The sequence below is a fragment of the Microcaecilia unicolor genome, chromosome 2, assembly GCF_901765095.1.
Source record: "Microcaecilia unicolor chromosome 2, aMicUni1.1, whole genome shotgun sequence".
In the NCBI taxonomy this organism is placed as follows: Eukaryota; Metazoa; Chordata; class Amphibia; order Gymnophiona; family Siphonopidae; genus Microcaecilia; species Microcaecilia unicolor.
Window position 1 is genome coordinate 322045181 of NC_044032.1, and position 20390 is coordinate 322065570.

The 20390-nt window shown below is 45.4% G+C and overlaps 1 protein-coding gene across 5 annotated transcripts in view; it reads left to right on the forward strand.

The window, feature by feature from the left end:
• Positions 1 to 20390, forward strand: part of APTX (aprataxin) — a 331981-nt gene that overhangs the window by 39746 nt on the left and 271845 nt on the right. For all 5 annotated transcript variants that reach the window (XM_030194334.1, XM_030194338.1, XM_030194337.1 and 2 more), the window contains exon 2: positions 14317 to 14453. In XM_030194334.1, the coding sequence (XP_030050194.1) occupies positions 14321 to 14453 (133 nt within the window). In that variant the 5' untranslated portion in view covers positions 14317 to 14320. The remainder of the gene's footprint in view (positions 1 to 14316; positions 14454 to 20390) is intronic.

The following is a 20390-nucleotide window of genomic DNA, read 5'->3' on the forward strand; positions in this document are numbered from 1 at the left end:
CCAAACGACAACCAGCATGGTTAAAAACTGAGGTGAAGGAAGCTATTAGAGCTAAAAGAAAATCCTTCAGAATATGGAAGAAGGATCCGACTGAAAATAATAAGAAACAGCATAAGGAATGTCAAGTCAAATGCAAAGCGCTGATAAGGAAGGCAAAGAGGGACTTTGAAAAAAAGATTGCGTTGGCGGCAAAACACATAGTAAAAATTTTTAAGGTATATTAAAAGCAAGAAGCTGGCAAAAGAATCAGTTGGACTGCTAGATGACTGAGGGGTAAAAGGGGAAGACAAAGCCATAGCAAGAGATTAAATGAATTCTTTGCTTTGGTCTGCACTGAGGAAGACTTGGGAGAGATACCGGTGCCAGAAATGGTATTCGAAGCTGACGAGTCAGAGAAACTGAATGAAATCTCTATAAACCTGGAAGATTTAATAGCGCATTTATTTATTTATTTATGTGCTGCATTTCTATCCCACATTTTCCCACCTCTTTGCAGGCTGAACGTGGCTTACATTATGCCACAATGACAATCGTCACTAATGGTGTGAGAAGAGCAAAGTACTGATACAATTAATACAATTAAGGTACATTAGATAGCAAGAAAATTAGAAACAAAGAAATAATTGAAGAGTATTCATCCCAGAGTACTGATAGAATTGAAAAATGAACTTGCAGAATTATTGTTAGTAATATGTAATTTATCTTTAAAATCAAGCATGGTACTGGAAGATTGGAGGTGATCCAGGAAATTATAGGCCGTTGAGCCTGACGTCGGTGCCGGGCAAAATTGTAGAAATTATTATAAAGAACAAAATTACAGAGCATATTCAAAAGCATGGATTAATGAGACAAAGCCAACGTGGAGAATTCAAAATACAGCAGCACGTATGATCTGTAGGGCCCGGAGGGATGATCGAGCAACACCTTTATTGCATCATCTGCACTGGCTCCCGGTCGAAGCAAGAATAAAGTTTAAGGCTCTTGTCCTGACACACAAAGCCTTTCACACATTAAACCCTAGCTACTTGTCGAATTTAACAATCCCCTACACCGCTATGCGAACTCTCAGATCCCTAACAGATAACAGGTTAGTCATTCCCCCTCTTACTAAGGCTAGATGGGAATCTACACGGAGATCGGCTTTTTTCTACCTGTCACCCTCCCTTTGGAATAGCCTTCCAAAGGAGATCAGATTAGAGAAATCTTATCTCCATTACCGAAAACTTCTGAAAACCTTTCTCTTTATAAGCTACGTAGAACAGAACTTAGCATAATGAGATAAGGTCAAAAAGACAAAGAAAAATGGGATAGCTTAACTGGATATTAGATTTTTAACTTGTATTGATTTATTATGTAGTTTATCTTGATTGCTGTGCTTTCCTGTCATGAATGGAATTCCTATGTCTGTTTATTTGTATATACCAATTTTTTTATATATATGTAAACCGTTCTGTTTTGCAGATGCAATAAGATACGGTATATAAATTAACATAAATAAAAAAAAAAATAAATAAAATAGTGAAGGGAAATCTTGCCTCACCAGTCTATTACATTTCTTTGAAGGGGTGAATAAACGTGTACAAGTGTGAGCCGATCGATGTTGTGTATCTGGATTGTCAAAAGGCGTTTGAAAAAATACCTCATGAAAGACTCCAGAGGAAATTGGAAAGTCATGGGATAGGGGGTAGTGTTCTATTGTGTATTAAAAACTGGTTAAAAGATAGAAAACAGAGTACAGTTAAATGGTCAGTTTTCTCAATAGAGAAGGGTAGATAGTGGGGTTCCCCAGGGGTCTGTGCTGGGACCACTGCTTTTTAACATATTTATAAATGATCTAGAGATGGGAGTTACTAGTGAGGTAATTAAATTTGCTGACGACACAATGTTATTCAAAGTTGTTAAATCATAAGTACATAAGCATCGCCATTCTGGGATAGACCAAGGGTCCATCGAGCCCAGCACCGTGTCTCCGACAGCAGCCAAAAAAACAAGCAATTTGTCCTGCCCATCCCAGAAATAGTGTATTATTTCCTCGCCCATTCAATAACATTTTATGGCCTTTTCCTCCAGGAAGCCGTCCAACCTTTTTTTTGAAGTCCGCTAAGTTAACCGCCTTAACCACTTTTTCTGGCAGCGAATTCCAGAGTTTAACTACGCGTTGAGTGAAGAAAAATTTCCTTCGATTCATTTTAAGTTTACCACACTGCAGCTTCATTGCATGCCCTCTTGTCCTAATATTTTTGGAAAGTGTAAACAGACGCTCCACATCGACCCGTTCCATTCCACTCATTATCTTATAGACCTCTATCATATCTCCCCTCAGCCGCCTTTTCTCCAAGCTAAAGAGCCCCAGCCTCTTCAGCCTTTCCTCATAGGGAAGTTGTCCCATCCCCTGTATCGTCTTAGTTGCCCTTCTCTGCACCTTTTCCAATTCCACTATATCTTTTTTGAGGTGCGGCAACCAGAATTGAACACAATACTCAAGGTGCGGTCGCACCATGGAGCGATACAATGGCAGAATAATATCCTTATTTTTGTTTTGAATCCCTTTCCTAATGATACCCAACATTCTATTTGCTTTCCTAGCCGCAGCAGCACATTGAGCAGAAGTTTTCAACGTATCATCAATGATGACACCTAGATCCCTTTCTTAGTCCGTGACTCCTAATGCTGAACCTTGCATGACGTAGTTATAGTTTGGGTTCCTTTTTCCCACATGCATCACTTTGCACTTGTTCACATTAAACGTCATCTGCCATTTAGACGCCCAGTCTCGTAAGGTCCTCTTGTAGTTTTTCACAATCTTTCCGTGATTTGATGACTTTGAATAACTTTGTGTCATTGGCAAATTTGATTACCTCACTAGTTACCCCCATCTCTAGGTCATTTATGAATATGTTAAAAAGCAGAGGTCCAAGATTAAATCCCTCGTGCAAATGCTAGGTGATAATATTTGTTGGGGAGATATGTTCGCCCATTGCCAACTAAAATATTTTATCCTGTCTTTAGAAGGGCAGCTTCTTCATAGACCAGGAGAGAAGATAGAGAATTTCTTTAATGAAGTCTCAGAGGATATACTATCTGTCTCTGGCCTACATAAGGCACTGTGGCAATGTCGGGAACGGGGGGACTTGACTCATCTGAAAAATCGGTGGGAAAGGGATCTGGTTGTGAATTTGGCATCCTGGGATATACATCGCCACCTGAAGGGGATTCCGAGGTTGATCAGTGGTGCTCATTACAGGGAGTGTGTCTTCCGTGTACTCCATAGAGCTTATATGGCTTAAGCGCAATTAGCGAAATTTGGAGGACAGCATACGCCACTGTGTCAGAAATGTAGGAGAACAGATAATACATTTTACCATGCCTTCTGGAGTTGTGGGAAAGAGGGTTTTGGGGGAAAGTAATTAACTACCCATCTAAGATCCTGGGTCGCACAATAACAGGAACACTGAAACAAATGTTGTTAGATATACCGGGTTCATTTAGAGAGGCGACGGCCGAGGAAACCTTGCTGTTTCGTAAATTTGGATTACTGGCCAGAAAGTGTATCTTACAGTACTGGACAGTTGAGATGGCCCCGGAATATTGGCACTGGCGAAGTCTTGTACACCAGTTGATGATGTGGGAGGCGAGGGAAGCTAAAAGATCAGCACAGCGCAAAAACATTTTTCTTAAAATGTGGGGTGCATATATAGATTCCCTGTCCCCTGGAGGGAGGAGTTTAGTGCTAAATGTTTTGTAATACCTATTAGGAGGAAGATATCTACTCAGTGTAAACGGGAGGGGGGGATGGGTGGGTAGGGGATAGAGGAGGGTGGGAGGGGTTAGGAGGGGTAGATTAAGTTAGATTTAGGAGGGAGAGAAGAGGGGGGGTTGCACATATATTAAGGAATAAAATGACATTTGGCTCTGTGATGGTTTAGCAAACTCGCATTTAATGCTGATGTTGATAGCTGAAGTACGGAGCATATTGATACAGTGGAAATCTCTGTTGTTAATATCATCACCTAAACAACTAAATGTTGAAATATATTATGTCGCTGGGGGGGGGAGGGGGAGGGGGATGAGGGATTTATTTCGGAAAATTTGGTGACAATGTGTAAGGTATTGTATAATATTTGATTACTTGTACATTTTTTTATTTTTTGTAATGGTGTTTTAGTCATCAATAAAAACGTTTAAAATAAAAAAAATAAAAAAAGCAGAGGTCCCAGCACAGATCCCTGAGGGAACCCACTAACTACCCTTTTCCATTGCGAATACTGACTTTTTTTTTTTTTTTTTTCAATAGTTTTTTATTGATGACATTGCACAGACAAGAAACAGTACAGTCTTTTAACCACGCACAAGACAGATATCAATAACATCACCTTGAACAAATTGCACTTGTCTCCACGTCATCACATTTAACATTAGCCAAGACTATCCTTCTCCCGCCCCTCCCCTACCGATTAACAATTATTGTTGTCTTTACTTATGAATACAACTTAACCTGAAAATTAGACAAACATTGGCATCCATTTCTCATGTGACTATCCCCCCCATCCCCCCTCCCCCTCCCCTTAGAGCTGTTCAGATGTTCAGAATATAGCTGCGGCCTCTGGAAGGCATGGTCAACCATAAAGGTTCCCAGTGTGTACGAAATTTCTCCCCTGATACAGAGTCCAGTGAATGGACACCACATCTTTCAAGTTTCATTTGGTACAGTAGCTGTGTTCTCCAATATGCCAATGGTGGTTTCAAGTCAGACAGCCAAAACTTTAAAATGGTGGAGATCCCATATAGTGTCGCCAAGCACACAAAACGCTTGAACCCCGGAGGTGGTGGTCCTGTATTTATGGAACAATAGGAGGGGATCACAGACTACGGTGCATCCCCACATTTGTTGTAATGCTTGAACGATCTCCCCCCAGAACTCCTTTGTTAAGGGGCACAGCCAGAACATGTGACCTAAACCTGCTTCTCCTCCACCACATCTAGGACAGGTTCCATCACAGGTTTCTATCACGCGTGCAGCCCTCTTAGGTGGCATATATGTTCTTAATAAAAATCTGTATAGTCTCTCGCACTGTGTGACTGACAATTGCAACCGATACAATTTTTTAATAAACTCCTTGCATATGTCAGTCGTGATTGCTGCTTCCAGATCTTTTGACCAATCTCGGGCCAATCGCCCATAGTCTATTTCAGATGTAGAATCTTTTAATTGCTGGTGGTGAAATCTGAGAGGAACCGATAACTGTGCACCTAATGTGTATGTCTCTGTCAGAATGTCTATTACATCCTCTGTTAGGTCGGTCCACAACAATGATGTTATATAATGCTTTAACTGTAAATACTCAAAATGATGCCTCCCCTGTATACCGAATTCTTCCACCAATGTCGTGAGAGGTTTTATTTTCCCCTCTTCATTAACTACATGTGATAAATAAAGGATACCCTTCGTTGCCCATTGTCTGAAGATGCTGTTGCCCTGTCCCGGTGGGAAGTCAGGATTATTATTAATGGCTAGTAGAGGAGTGGTTTTTGCCATGAAGTGATGTTTCCTACACACCCACCGCCATGTGTTTCTGAGTGATTGTAACAAGGGGTGCTTCTGAAATGCTAAGGTAGGTAATCGGTTACCCGAATGTAACAAATAACTGAAGTGTATCCGAGGAAAGATGGAAGTCTCAACCTCAGTGACAGAAAACTCCTGAGTACCCCGATACCAGTCATTAATATGGCGCATCGCGCTGGCAATTGATAGATTCCGTATACTCAGGAGTCCCATCCCCCCCTGTTCCCGCGGGGTTGTAATCACAGTCATCGGTAGCCTGGGGCGCTTCCCCTTCCATAAAAATCTCTGAATCCATTTATCTAGGGTTTTCTCATCTTTCCCTTTCAAGTACAAAGGTAATTGCTGAAAGAGATACAGCCATCTCGGTGCTATGAGCATATTAAAGAGAGCAATACGCCCCCAGAGTGATAATGGTAAAGTCTGCCACAGAGACAATCTATGCTTCGTACTTTCTAACAGTGGACCCACATTAATTCTGTACAGAGAGGTCACGTCCCGAGGTATCATTGTTCCTAAATATTTCAAAGCCTGATCTGCCCACTGCAGTGGAAAAATTCCCTGCCACCTCTCACGTATAGCATTATCCACTGCTAGGGCGCCAGATTTCTGCAGGTTTAAAGCAAATCCCGATAACGCACCATATTCTTCCAAAACTGCTAGGGTACATTGTAGTGAGGGCCGGGGGTCCCGCAAAACCAGAAAAATATCATCCGCATACGCTAATGTTTTGACCTCCTCCCCTCCCATCCGCACCCCCTTAATCTCCCGGGACCCATTCAAAAGTCTTATCAGGGGCTCTAAGGAAAGATCGAAGAGGAACGGGGACAGGGGACACCCCTGCCTCGTTCCTCGCTTGACTGGGAACCACTCCGATCGGTTTCCATTTGCTATGATCTGCGCACCCAGTCCTGTATAAAGCACACGGATAATCTGTATGGCCTCCTCCGGCAGCCCCATCCATTCCAGCAACTGTAACAGATATCCCCAATTAACATGATCAAAGGCCTTGGAGGCGTCCAAGCTTACTAACATAAGGGGTTCATTGTTACTTTTACAGTGAGCCATAGCAAGAAGGATTCTGCGAACATGTAAAACCGAATGTCGTTTAGGTACGAATCCCACCTGTGCTGAGCCTACCAAGACTGGAATGTGCTCTGCCAATCTATTAGCCAACATTTTGGCAAATAGTTTAATATCCACATTGATGAGCGATATAGGGCGGTAGGAGTCAGGGTCCGACGCCTCCTTCCCTGGCTTTAGTAACAACGTAATTAAGGCCGTGTTTTCATGTTTCGGGAACTCCCCTCCCTCTGTCACTTCATGAAAATAGTCTAACAGAGTCGGAATCAGAGGCAATTGTAATGTTTTATAAAACTCTCCTGAAAAACCATCAATCCCAGGTGCCGAGTTATGTTTCAAGCCACAAATAGCCTTTTGGAGCTCTCTCGGTTGTAAGGGTTGAGCTAAGTGTTCCCGAGCTTCTGGTGTTAACTTTGGCATCCCCGCCCTGGTTAAAAGTGCCTCTACTACTTGCTGCGGGGGAGAACCAGATGAATTATACAATTCCTGAAAATGTGTCTGTACAATTTGTAAAATGTCAGTTGTTTTATTCCTTAATTCTCCCGCCTTATTCTTCATGGCCGTGATAGTGCGATTTCCCACCCATGGCCGAACTAGTTTCGCCAATACGCTCCCTTGTCTATTACCATGCTTATGTAATCTGTATTTTTGATATATTAGGCCTCTTTGGGTCTGTTCGTGTATTAACGAATTTAAGGTGGCCTGGAGAGCCTCATAGTTATCTCTGTTAACTTGGGTCGGGGAGTTCAAATAAGTGCGCCTGGCCCCACCCAACCGATCTGACAGATTAATAATGCTAGCTGCTACTTTCCGCCGCCTTGCCGCTACATAGGAGATAACTTCCCCCCTTATCACAGCTTTTGCTGTGCACCAAAACAAAATCGGGTCAGATTTGTGCTGCTGATTGTGCATGGAGAATTCCTCCCATTTTTGATGTAAAAACTTCGTAAAATCCACATCTTTAATTAAATAATTTGGAAATCTCCATGTCCTAGCTGTCTGACTTTCCTTATGATCTGTCAGCTGAAACCACACTGGGGAATGGTCCGAAATTAGCTCTTGTTCTATGCCAGCTGCTGTTACATTGGAAAAAAGCGGGCCAGATATAAACAGGTAATCTAAACGGGCCCAGGTCCCATGTGCCCGAGATCTGTGAGTGTAGTCCTTTACCTCAGGGAACAGGGACCTCCAAACATCCACCATCCCAAGATCAGTGGCAAATGCTGGAAGGATCCCCCGGTCCCCACCATCCCCCACCCCCTCATTCCGTCTACCTGTGCAGTCTATATTTGGGTTCATCAGTGTGTTCATATCCCCAACAATTATTAATCTCTTATCTCTGTATGGTAACAGAATACGTAATAACTCTGAAAAGAAATCTGGATTAGAGGGGGTGGGTGCGTATACAGATAGCAAAAATATTTCAGACCCTTGTAGGTTTAATTTAACTAGCAGATAACGCCCGTTATCATCCCGTAACATGACCTCAGATGCACAGACCAGCTGTTTGCGATATAAAATCGCCACTCCCCCCTTCCTCTTTCCAGATGACACATAATCTACTTGACCCACCCAGGCTCTCTGTAATTTCTGATGTTCTTCATCAGAGAGCCTGGTCTCCTGTATACAGGCTATGTCAGCTCCCAACCTCTTTAAATGTGTGAGGATCTTCCTCCGTTTTATCGGGGATGAAATTCCCCCCACATTCCATGTAATTATTTTATAGCTAGAAGAGCCAGCGCACCAAACAATCCATCAGTTGTACCTTTCCTGCTAATTTATTGGCGCCAGGGCCCCAGCCCTTCCCCGGCACCCAACTGTACCTTTTTATTGTTAGCTTAGGAGGCCTCTCCCTTCCCATCCATATCAGAGTTCCGCAGCCTGTCATCCCGCATTCATAGTTAGAACAGCCCATTATCCCTCTCGAACTTCCCCCCGCCCCCAACCCCTTTCCTTGAACCAACATAACCTGTTTTAAACATTTCCCTTCCCCCCCCTTAAACACCCCATCATAACTGCTGTATCGTGACGCCAACTTGTCGTCACCGAGGTCATATCTCTGCGGGGGTCCCCGCTCCCCTACAACCTTATTGCTTACTACAACTTTCAAAAACTCAATTGGAACCGTCCTCTAACTTCCACTATTCGGTTTCAGCTCCACAAGTTATTTAGAGCACTGAGTCTCATCAAAAAACAGAAACCAGACAGTCTCATACCCAAATCCTGTTTCATGTAGCCTCTTCCTGTTGGCCCAGCTCTCTGTTTATGTAGTCCATGGCCAATTTCTCAGAAGTAAAGGTGCTCCACTTCCCGTCTTTCTGGATTTTAAGAGTCGCTGGGTATGCCAGAGCAAAGCGAATTTTCTTCTCCGCTAAAGTAGAGCATGCTGGATGAAACCGTCTTCTCTTTTCCTGCAGAGTAATCGGGAAAAATTAAAATCCGCTTTCCATCATATTGTAGATTGTCCCTTTTGGATTTAAATCCTTGCATGATCTCTTCTTTGTGAATGAAATTATGTATTTTAATGATGACCACGCGGGGTTTCTGTTTCTCTACTTGAAATCTCCCCAGCCTGTGGGCTCTCTCGATGCAGAAACCCCCACTGCTGTCCGAAAGGGCGAATTCTTGTTGCAGCCATTTTTCTAGTAGGGGGCCCAAACTCTTCTCGGCGATCGACTCAGGAATACCGACCAGCCTCAAGTTTGAGCGCCGCGCTCTATTTTCAAGATCTTCCATTTTCTCGGCCTGTGTCTTGAGCTGTTGTTCTATTTCCGCCATTCGCGGCTGGCTGGCATTGCACGTGTCTTCCAGGGTAGATACCCTCTGTTCTAACTCGTGTGTCCGCTTTGATAGCTCCGCCATGTTTGCGTCCATCTTCCCCAGTTGATTCGCCAGCGATTGAAATCTCGGTTCCAAAGCCGCCACTACCGCCGTGGTCAACTGGGTGAGCTGCCGTTCTGAAAATTCATCGCGTTCTTCCCGCCCACTATCCGCCATCTTGGGCTCCGCGGGAGAGGGTGGTAGCTTCCCTTTCTCCACCTTTACGCTTCGTTTGGAGGTTCCAGCCGGCATGGGGAGCAAGTAATGTTCCATACACACTCCGAAAGCCTGGGTCTTGTTTAGATTCCGGTTGTTCTGCTATTTTCGGTAATTAACGTGATATGTGAGGAGCGGGGACCCGGAGCTCAGCCTCTATGCTGTTACCGCTCCCAGCGCATCACGTGACCTCGAATACTGACCTTTTAATCCTACTCTTTGTTTCCTATCTTTCAACCAGTTTTTAATCCACAGTAAGACACTACCTCTGATCCCATGTCCCTCTAATTTCCTCTGTAGTCTTTCATGAGGGAGTTTATCAAATGCCTTTTGAAAATCTAAATACACAATATCAACCGGCTCACCTTTGTCCACATGTCTGTTTACTCCTTCAAAGAAATGCAGCAGATTGGTGAGGCAAGGCTTCCCTTCACTAAATCCCATTAGTCTGTGCTTTTGAATGTGCTCTGTAATTTTGTTCTTGATAATAGTCTCTACCATTTTGCCCGGCACCGACGTCAGACTCACCGGTCTATAATTTCCCAGGTCTCCTCTGGAACCCTTTTTAAATATCGGCGTTACATTGGCCACCCTCCAATCTTCCGGTACTACGCTCGATTTTAAGGATAAATTACAAATCACTAACAGTAGCTCTGCCAGCTCATTTTTTAGTTCTATCATTACCCTGGGGTAAATACCATCCGGTCCAGGAGATTTGCTACTCTTCAGTTTGCAGAACTTCTCCATTACGTCTTCCAGGTTTACAGATATTTCATTTTTCGACTCTTCAGCTTTGAATACCCTGTCCAGCACCGGTATCCTACCTAAATCTTCCTCGGTGAAGACTGAAGCAAAGAGCTCATTTAGTTTTTCTGCTATTTCTTTGTCTTCCTTGATCGCCCCTTTTATATCCAGCGGGCCAACCGATTCTTTTGCTGGTTTCCTGCTTTTAATATATCTAAAAAAATGTTTACTATCAGTTTTCGCCTCTAACGCTATATTTCTTTCAAAATCCCTCTTTGCCTTTCTTATCAGCGCTTTACATCTGACTTGACATTCCTTATGCCACTTCTTATTTTCTTCATTCGGTTCCTTCTTCCATTTTCTAAAGGATTCCTTTTTAGCTCCAATAGCTTCGTTTACCTCACTTTTTAACCACGCTGGCTGTCGTTTGGTTTTCCGTCCTCCTTTTCTGATACATGGAATATGTTTGGCCTGGGCTTCCCAGATGGTGTTTTTGAACAGCATCCACGTCTGTTGTAGGTTTCTTACACTCTCAGTCGCTCCTCTAAGTTTTTTTTTTACCGTTCTTCTCATTTGATCATAGCTTCCTTTTTTAAAGTTAAACGCTAACATATTTGACTTCCTATGTTTACCTTTTTGAAAGCAAATTTCAAAGGCGATCATGTTATGATTACTGTTGTCAAACTGGCCCCGGACCGTTACCTCCCGTACCAGATCATGCGCTCCACAAATGACTAAGTCTAGAATTTTTCCTTCTCGCGTCGGCTCCTGTACCAGCTGCTCCATAAAGCTGTCCTTTATTTCATCAAGAAAGTTTACCTCCCTAGCGTGCAAGAGGATTGTGAAAACTTACAAGAGGACCTTACAAGACTGGGAGACTGGGTGTCCAAAAGGCAGATGTGACACAATTTGTTTAATGTGAGCAAGTGCAAAGTGATGCATGTGGGAAAGAGGAACCCGAACTATAGTTATATAATGCAAGGTTCCACATTAGGAGTCACTGACCAGGAAAGGGATCTAGGCGTCATCGTTGATGGTACATTGAAACCCTCCACTCAGTGTGCGGTTGCAGCCAAGAAAGCAAATAGAATGATAGGTATTATTAGGAAAGGAATGGAAAGCAAAAATGAGGATGTTATAATGCCTTTGTATCGCTCCATGGTGAGACCGCACCTCGAATATTGTGTGCAATTCTGGTCACTGCATCTGAAGAAACATATAGTGGAATTAGAAAAGGTACAGAGAAGGGCAACGAAAATGATAAAGGGGTTGAGATGACTTCCCTATGAGGAAGGCTAAAGCGGCTAGGGCTGTTCAGCATGGAGAAAAGATGGCCTGAGGTCTATAAAATAATGAGTGGAGTGGAATGGGTAGACGTGAATCGCTTGTTTACTCTTTTCAAAAATACTATGACTTGGGGGGCATGCAATGAAGCTACAAAGTAGTAAATTTTAAATGAATTGGAGAAAATATTTATTCACTCAATGTGTAATTAAACTTTGGAACTCTTTGCCAGAGAATGTAGTAAAAGCAGTTAGCGGTGTTTAAAAAAGGTTTGGATAACTTCCTAAAAAAAAAGTTCATAAGCCATTATTAACTACTACTACTTATCATTTCTATAGCACTGCTAGTCATATGCAGCGCTGTACACTTGAACATGAAGAGACTTGGGGGAAATCTACTGCTTTTTTCTAGGATAAGCAGCATAAAATGTATTATGCTGTTTTAGGATCTTGCTAGGTACTTGTATCCTTGATTGGCCACTGTTGATAACAGGATGCTGGGCGTGATGGACTTTCCGTCTGTCCCAGTATAGCAATACTTAAGTTCTTATGCTGGTAGATGGTCACTTCTCTGGATTCATGTGCTGTGACTAAAGGAAAGAATCAGACATAATTTTTCAATTTGGGTGGCAGCTGCCTCGGGTCTAAGAAAATATAGCATCTTATGTTGATGTATATGAAATAGAGTGCTCAGCAAAACATAAAGTACTTGATATATGGTGTTGGGAGAGCATTTACATTTTTTGGAGTTCTGTTTTATGGCATGGCTCTTGAAAGGATGAGGTTGAGGAAATAGTTATTCTTGTTCAGTGATAAACTTTCTTTTGTTGTCCAAGAAAACTTCGGCCTCTTTAACCTATGTCGGAGTCTGGAGTATTTTCGAGGACTGGTGTCTAGACAGGCATATGATTCCATTTCATGCATCGGTCGGTGAGGTTCAGGAGTTTTCGCCAGGGTGGCTTAAATCAGTCTTTGGCACTAGCTTCTCTGAGATTTCACCTAGCAGCCATGGATTGGATCTTCATCTAGACAGGTCTCATTTCTTGAGTGAAACACTTGAGGTGCTTGTAGAGATTGGTGGTCCCTCCTTGGGATTTAAATTTGGTACTCTCAGTGCTGGTCCAGGTGCCATTTGAGCTGCTTAGACAGATGTCGCTTAAGGATGTCACACTGAAAAGAGTATTTCTGGTATCCATTTGTTTGGAGTTGCAGGCTCTTTCCTGTTGGGAGCCTTTTCCTGGTAATGTTTCACAAAAGACTGGTGCTCCATCTAGTCCCTTCTTTGCCTAAGGAAGTGTCTCCCTTCCACATTAACCAGTCAGTGTCGCTTTCGGTGTTTGAGAAGGAAGATGATTCAGCAGAGGCAAGGCACTTGAACGACCTGGATGTTAGGAGAGCTTTGTGGTTATCTGAAGAGGATCAAGGAATTTTGGTGTTCGGATTGGCTTTTTGTATTTGAGGGTTCTAGGAAAGGAAAAGCAGCTTCTAAAATTACAGTGGCTAGATGGATTAAAGAAGCTGTAGTGTAAGCGTACATTGTTTATGTGCAGCAAATGCCCAAAGCTTTGAAAGTGCATTCTACAAAGGCACAAGCGGCGTCATGGGTGGAGCACAGCTTAATTCTTCTGCAGGATTCTTCTTCTGTAGGGCTGCCACATGGTTGTCGCTACATTTCTTTATGCGGCATTGTAGGTAGATATGTGGGTGCATAAAGTTGCAGCCTTTAGGGCTAGTATTTTGATGGCAGGCTTGTCTGACTCCCACCCATTTTGAACACACCTATGATACTGGCCAAGCATCTGGACTGATCTGGAGGGACGAAGAGGAAGGGATAATTGGGGCTTACCTGCTAATTTTCTTTTCTTGAGTCCCTCCAGACCAGTCTAGAACCTAACCCATACTATAGTCTGGGAGATAAAGAAGAGAGAGAAAGTGGAAGCTGGGGGTGTTACTGAGCTCTTTAAGCTGCAAAAGGTCAGGAGTTCTAAGAGTTCCAATTGTATTTTTCTTAGTTGTTTCTTGCCCCTGGGGTTCTTGGGGGATTTGGTTCCATCTGTGCTTTGTGAAAAGAAATAGTGGCTGGGCATTGAACCAGTAGTTCTCAGTGTTCATCTGCTGGCAGTGGAGCCATATACCCACACATCTGGATTGGTCTGCAGCAGTTGTTCTCAGCCCAGTCCTTAGGACACACCTAGCTAGTCAGGTTTTCAAAATATCCACAACAAATATACATGAGAGAGAGCTTCATACAGTGGAGGCAGTGCATGCAAATTTAATCTCATATATATTCATTGTAAATACCCTGAAAACCTGACTTGACTGGGTGTGTCCTGGGTTGAGAACCACTGGTCTGGAGTGACTCAAAGAAAGAAAATTAGCAGGTAAGCCCTAATTTCTCCTTTCTGAGGAAAGTTATCGTTTGACGACAGATGGTACTAGCAGGCTATCATTCATAATTTCTTTGGGTGTTGCTTTGTGCGGGCTTTTTACTTCCTCGTATGCCATGTCCCAATGCGAAATGTAGTATTTTCAGACTCTGTTTTTCCTCTCTGTGGAGTTTAAGCATAATCTTCTCTAAACCTGTGCTTTGTGTAATGTTCCCTTCAACAGTGCCATGTTGGTGTGCTGGCTGGTGAGCAGAGAGATACACCGCAGACCTACAATAAAACTGCCCCACTTAGAAGCAGTGGTGATAGGGCGAGGGCCTGAGACTGAGATAGTGGATAAGAAATGCTCCCGGCAGCAAGGTATGTGCATCTTAGAGTATTCTCAAATGCTTTGAGGGCAGTCCTTGGACTGATTAGAGCAGCAGGCTGCGGTACCTGTCAAGCCAGGGTTCAAATTCCACTGCTGCTCCTTGAAAGAGGTTGCTTCACTATCTCTTGCCTTAGGTGCAAACTTAGAACCTTGTTGGTGCGATAAATATGTGAAGGGCAATTCTGTAACTAGGTGGCCAGTTATGTGCCACTTGTGCATGCAAATGCACAGGAAAGTAGCACTTGTGCACATTAGTGCTCCAAGTGCTATTCTGTAACGGTGTATATAAGTGCTATGGGTTGTAAATGCAAGGGTATATATACATGATTAAGGGTGGGGCGCCCAGTTACATGCAAATAACTACTAGAATACCAGTATTTCTCCGAGGAGAAGCAGGTTGAATTATTGTCACACATGGGTCGATGATCCGCGTTGGCCCAGAAATTGGCATAAAAACATAGCAAAAATAAAAGTTTGCTAGAGCCTTCTGGTGCACGTGCAGCGCCACACCGCGCGACCGTTTTCTGTGGTTCCTTTGTGTGTGTGCCCGGGAAAGAGCCTTCTTCATTTTTTAAAAATTTCGGTTTCCTTCTGTTAAAGTTTCCTTTCTTTTTGTAGCAGCCGTTTTTAGGCCGCGCAGTTGGGTCTCTCTCTTTTTGTGCCTCCTTTTCTCGGCACAATTGAGCCATTTGATTTCGCCGGTGCAGTCTTCCCTTCCATGTCATCGAAGACTCCCAGCAGCTTCAAACGTACTTGGTGCAACCAGACCATCTCAGGTACAGATACCCATTCGTGGTGTATCCAGTGCCTTGGGCCCGACTATAGCCCAGCTTGTTGTGCCCTTTGTCTTCATATGAAGAAAAGAACTCAACTTGCTCAAGAAGGCCAGAGAGAGAAACGTTTTGGAGCTCAGTCCAGTCCTTTGGCGTCGGAACCGAGGTCGGTGGCATCAACATCGAGGGATGCATGGACATTGGGATTGGAGATAGGCATGGCTGCTAAGAGGACACTGCATGCAGTGGGTTCCACCTGCCTCGAGGCCTCCTTCTGTACAGGCTCCCTGGGACTGGCTATCGTTGGACCCGACCCCGAGGTGACGTGGGGATTCGATGCCGTCTTGGCACCGAGGAGCCTCGGTGAGGTGCATGGAATGAAGGCTAAGAAGCACTGACACCGTTCCCCCTCAATGCACGGTGCCGGGAGCTCCAGGGCGCCGAGGCATTCGGCACCTGAGAAGTGTTGGCGCCAGGAGGACCACTCCCCCTCCATATAGGAGGTGCCGGTGCATCAGCCTCTCGGCAGTCCGGTTCCTACTTCCAAGCCTTAGGCGACTCTGCCACTGACTGCACCACCGGCCCCGCAGCCTTCTCCGATGGTGGCTCTTGACGAGCGCATACGGGCCCTGCTTCCAGAGCTTCTGGAAGGACTGGTGCGCCAATCTGCTTCGGAATCGGGGTGCTTGCGCCTACTGTGCTGTTTGCTGCAGCTGTGTCTGGCCCTCCACCTGCAGTGAGGTCCCCGAGCTCGGTGCCGCTTGTGGCTCCAGTATCGGCTGCCATCCAGGTTGGCTCCCCATCGACGTCAGTGGAAGAAGCTTCACCGCAGTCCACGCGGGCATCGACCTCTCGACATCGCCATTGAGACTGTAGGTCTTCAGTGTCGAGGCAGGATCAGTCTTGGAGATTCTTGAGGGAAGTGCTTTCTGACACTGAGGAGGAGCGCTCGTGGGAGTCAGAGGAAGATCCCAGGTACTTTTCTTTTGATGAGTCTTTTGGGATTCCCTCTGAACCTTCCCCTCCACCTGAAAAGAGACTGTCTCCTCCTGAGAGCCTCTCCTTTTTATCTTTTGTGCGGGAAATGGCTGGAGCTATTCCATTCCCCGACGATGTGGAGGATGAGCCCAGGGCTGAGATGCTCGAGGTCCTGGACTACACCTCTCCTCCTAAGGAGGCAGTGACGACTCCTTTGCATAAGGTACTCATAAGTACATAAGCATAAGTTCATAAGCACCGCCATACCGGGAAAAGACCAAGGGTCCATCAAGCCCAACATCCTGTCTCCGACAGTGGCCAATCCAGGCTTCAAGAACCCGGCAACCCCCCCCCCTCCCTCCCCCTCCCCCCCCCAAAAAAAACTTAATTCTTAATAATGTTCAATGGACTTTTCCCTCAGGAATCTGTCCAAACCCCCTTTAAATTCCGTAAGGCCAGCTGCTGTCACTACATTTTCCGGCAACGAGTTCCAAAGTCTAACTACACGCTGAGTAAAGAAAACCTTTCTCCTATTTGTTTTAAATCTACCATATTCTAGCTTCATCTTGTGTCCCCTGGTTTTGTTGTTGTTTGAAAGTGTAAACTGGTTTTTCCCTCTGTCTGGCCCCATGATCTCCAAGAAGACTTTCCCAGTATCGAATCCACAGTGAACCTGGGTTGATGAGGTCCCAGTTACCCCAAAACTCCATGGTGGTGGACTCCGCCCTCAAGAGAGCCAAGAGTATTAGAGACTATGCCTCGGCGCCCCCAGACAGAGAAGCTAGGACCTTGGATTCTTTGTGGAGGAAGACGTATCAGGCCACTATGCTCGCTGCCCGTATCCAGTCTTACCAGCTCTTCATGAACATTCATTTGCAGAACTCGTTGAGGCAGCTGCCTTCTTTGGTCGATGCACTCCCTCCGGAGCAGGCCAAATCTTTTTGCCAGGTGATCAGGCAGCAGAAGGCGTGTCGTAAATTCCTGGCCAGGGGCGCATTCAACACTTTTGATGTAGCATCCAGAATCTTCGTTCAGGATATAGCGATGTGTAGACTCTCATGGCGGCGTGTCTCTGACCTAGACCGTTCGGTCCAGCAGAGAATAGAGGATGTTCCTTGCCGGGGGGATAATCTTTTCAGAGAGAAGGTAAAAGATCTGGTTGCCCAGATCAAGAAGCACACATGCTATGGCTTCTCTCTCCCGCCTGGCGCCTTCTGCTACATTCTCCTTAACTAGGAGGTTTTTTGGTGCATCGTGGAGTGCTCCCTATTCCTATGCTAGGCGTAGGTACACTCCGGCATCCCGCCAGCCCGCTCAGGCTCAGCCCCAGCCCGCTCGTTCCCGTCAACAACGTGCGTCCAAGGCCCCCACGGCTCCCCAGCAAAAGCAAGGGACGGGTTTTTGACTGGCTCCAGAGAAGCATAGCTGTAATAACAGTATCCATGCCGGGCGACTTGCCAGTTGGAGGGAGGTTAATATTTTTTCACCAAAGGTGGCCTTTCATAACCTCCGACCAGTGGGTTCTTCAAATAGTTTGGTTAGGATACATCCTCAATCTGGAATTCAAACCTCCAAATTGTCCACCGGGAGCTCATTTGTACTACTCTCAGCATAGGCAGGTACTTGCAGAGGAACTCTCTGCCCTTCTCAAGGCCCATGTGGTCGAACCCGTTCCACCAGGGGAAGAAGGGCTGGGATACTATTCCAGGTACTTCCTTGTGCAAAAGAAAACGGGGGATGTGTCTCATCCTAGACCTAAGGGCTCTAAACAAATTCCTAGTCTGAGAAAAGTTCAGGATGGTTTCCCTGAGCACTCTTCCCATGATTCAGGAAAACGATTTGCTATGCTCTCTGGACTTAAAGGATGTCTACACACCCATCCTGATACTTCTAGCGCACAGGACATATCTTCGATTTTGGTTGGGAACACAGCATTTTCAGTACTGTGTACTGCCATTTGGCCTAACGTCAGCTCCCAGAGTTTTCACAAAATACCTAGTAGTAGTCGCAGCATTGCTATGCAGACTGGGAGTGCATGTGTTCCCTTATCTTGATGATTGGCTGGTGAAGAGCACCTCGGAGGATGGTGCTTGGGAGTCCATGCGGATGACTATTCAGGTGCTGGAACTACTGGGGTTTTTGATAAATTATGCCAAGTTCCATCTCACTCCTGTTCAGAAATTGGAGTTAATTGGAGCACTCCTGGACACAAGAACGGTTTAAGCCTATCTCCCCGAGGCATGGGCAGACAACCTTCTATCCCTAGTGTCCACGGTTCGAACATCTCAGCAAGTCACAGCTCGGCAGATGTTTAGACTTTTGGGGCACATGGCCTCAGTGGTGTGGTGGAGCGGGCTCTCACGGGCTCGCGAGAGCCGTTTGTTAAGTTTTTAAGAATTTTGGGAGCCGGTTGTTAAAGTAGGTCTCCCCATGGCTACTTTAACAACTGACTCCCAAAATGTAGGCTTGGGCCCCCTCCTGAATTCTCTTTTACTTTGCTGGCAGTGATGCTGGCCCCAACAGCCAAGTAAATAGACTGCTGATGCTCCCTGCTCCTTGTTTCTGACTCTGAGCATCAGGCTGGCACTTTTCATGCAAGCGCAAGAAAGTTCCATCATGCTGCTCAGAGCCAGAAACAAGCAGCAGAGAATGGTGGCAGTTCATTTATTGGCTGGTGGGGCTCAGCAAAGGTATGCCTAGCATGCCCGCACAAGGGAGGGAAGAGAGAGGCATGTATTCCCCCCCCCCCCCCCCCCCCCCAAAAAAAAAAATTTCAGGGCCAGCTATGCCCGGAGAGAGAGCCCGTTGTTAAAAATTTACCAGCACACCCCTGCATGGCCTCCACAGTTCATGTTACACCCATGGCACGTCTGCATATGAGATCTGCTCAATGGACCCTAGCTTCTTAGTGGTATCAAGCTGCAGGGAATCTAGAGGATGTCTTCCAACTGTTCACCGACTTTCGGAACTCTCTTCAGTGGTGGACAGTCAGACCCAATTTGACCCTGGGACGACCATTCCAAATTCCTCAGCCACAGAAAGTGCTGACGACGGATGCATCTCTCCTGGTGTGGGGAGCTCATGTAGATGGACTTCACACTCAAGGAGCCTGGTCCCCCAGGAAACAGGTCTTCAGATAAATTTCCAGGAGCTCTTAGTGATCTGGAATGCTCTGACGGCTTTCAGAGATCGGCTGACCAACCAAATTATCGTAATTCAAACAGACAGTCGGATTGCGATGTACTTCACCAACAAGCCGGGGCGCACCGGATCTTGCCCTCTATGTAAGGAAGCTATCCAGATGTGGCTTTGGGCACGCTGTCACGGCATATTTCTCCAAGCCACTTATCTGGCAGGCGTAAATAACAGTCTGGCTGACAGACTGAGCAGGGTAATGCAACCTCATGAGTGGTCGCTGAATATGGGCATTGCCCACAAGATCTTCCAAGTGTGGGGCACCCCCTCGGTGGATCTTTTTGCCATTCAAATCAATCACAAAGTCCCTCAGTAATGGTCCAGGCCAGGCCCACGACAGACTAGCATTGGATGCCTTTCTCCTACATTGGGGAGCAAGTCTTCTGTATGCGTATCCTCCCATACCTCTAGTAGGGAAGACTTAAAACTCAGGCAAGACCATGGAACCATGATCTTGATTGCACCCTACTGGCAACGTCAGATTTGGTTTCCTCTTCTTCTGGTATTGTCCTCTGAAGAACCGTGGAGATTAGAGTGTTTTCCGACCCTCATCACCCAGAACGAGTGATCTCTTCTACATCCCAGCCTCCAGTCTTGGACTCTCAAAGCCTGGATGTTGAAAGCCTAGAATTCGCTTCCTTGGGTCTTTCGGAGGGTGTCTCCCGGGTCTTGCTTGCTTCTAGGAAAGATTCCACGAAGAGGTGTTACACTTTCAAATGGAGGAGGTTTGCTATCTGGTGTGACAGCAAGGCCGTAGATCCTCTCTCTTGTCCTACACAGACCCTGCTTGAATACCGTCTACACTTGTCAGAGGCTGGTCTCAAGACCAACTCCGTAAGGGCCTTAGTGCAATCAGTGCTTATCAGCATTTAGAGGGTAAGCCTATCTCTGGATAGCCTTTAGTTCGCTTCATGAGAGGTTTGCTTTTGTCAAAGCCCCCAGTCAAACCTCCGCCAGTGTCCTGGGATCTCAACGTCATTC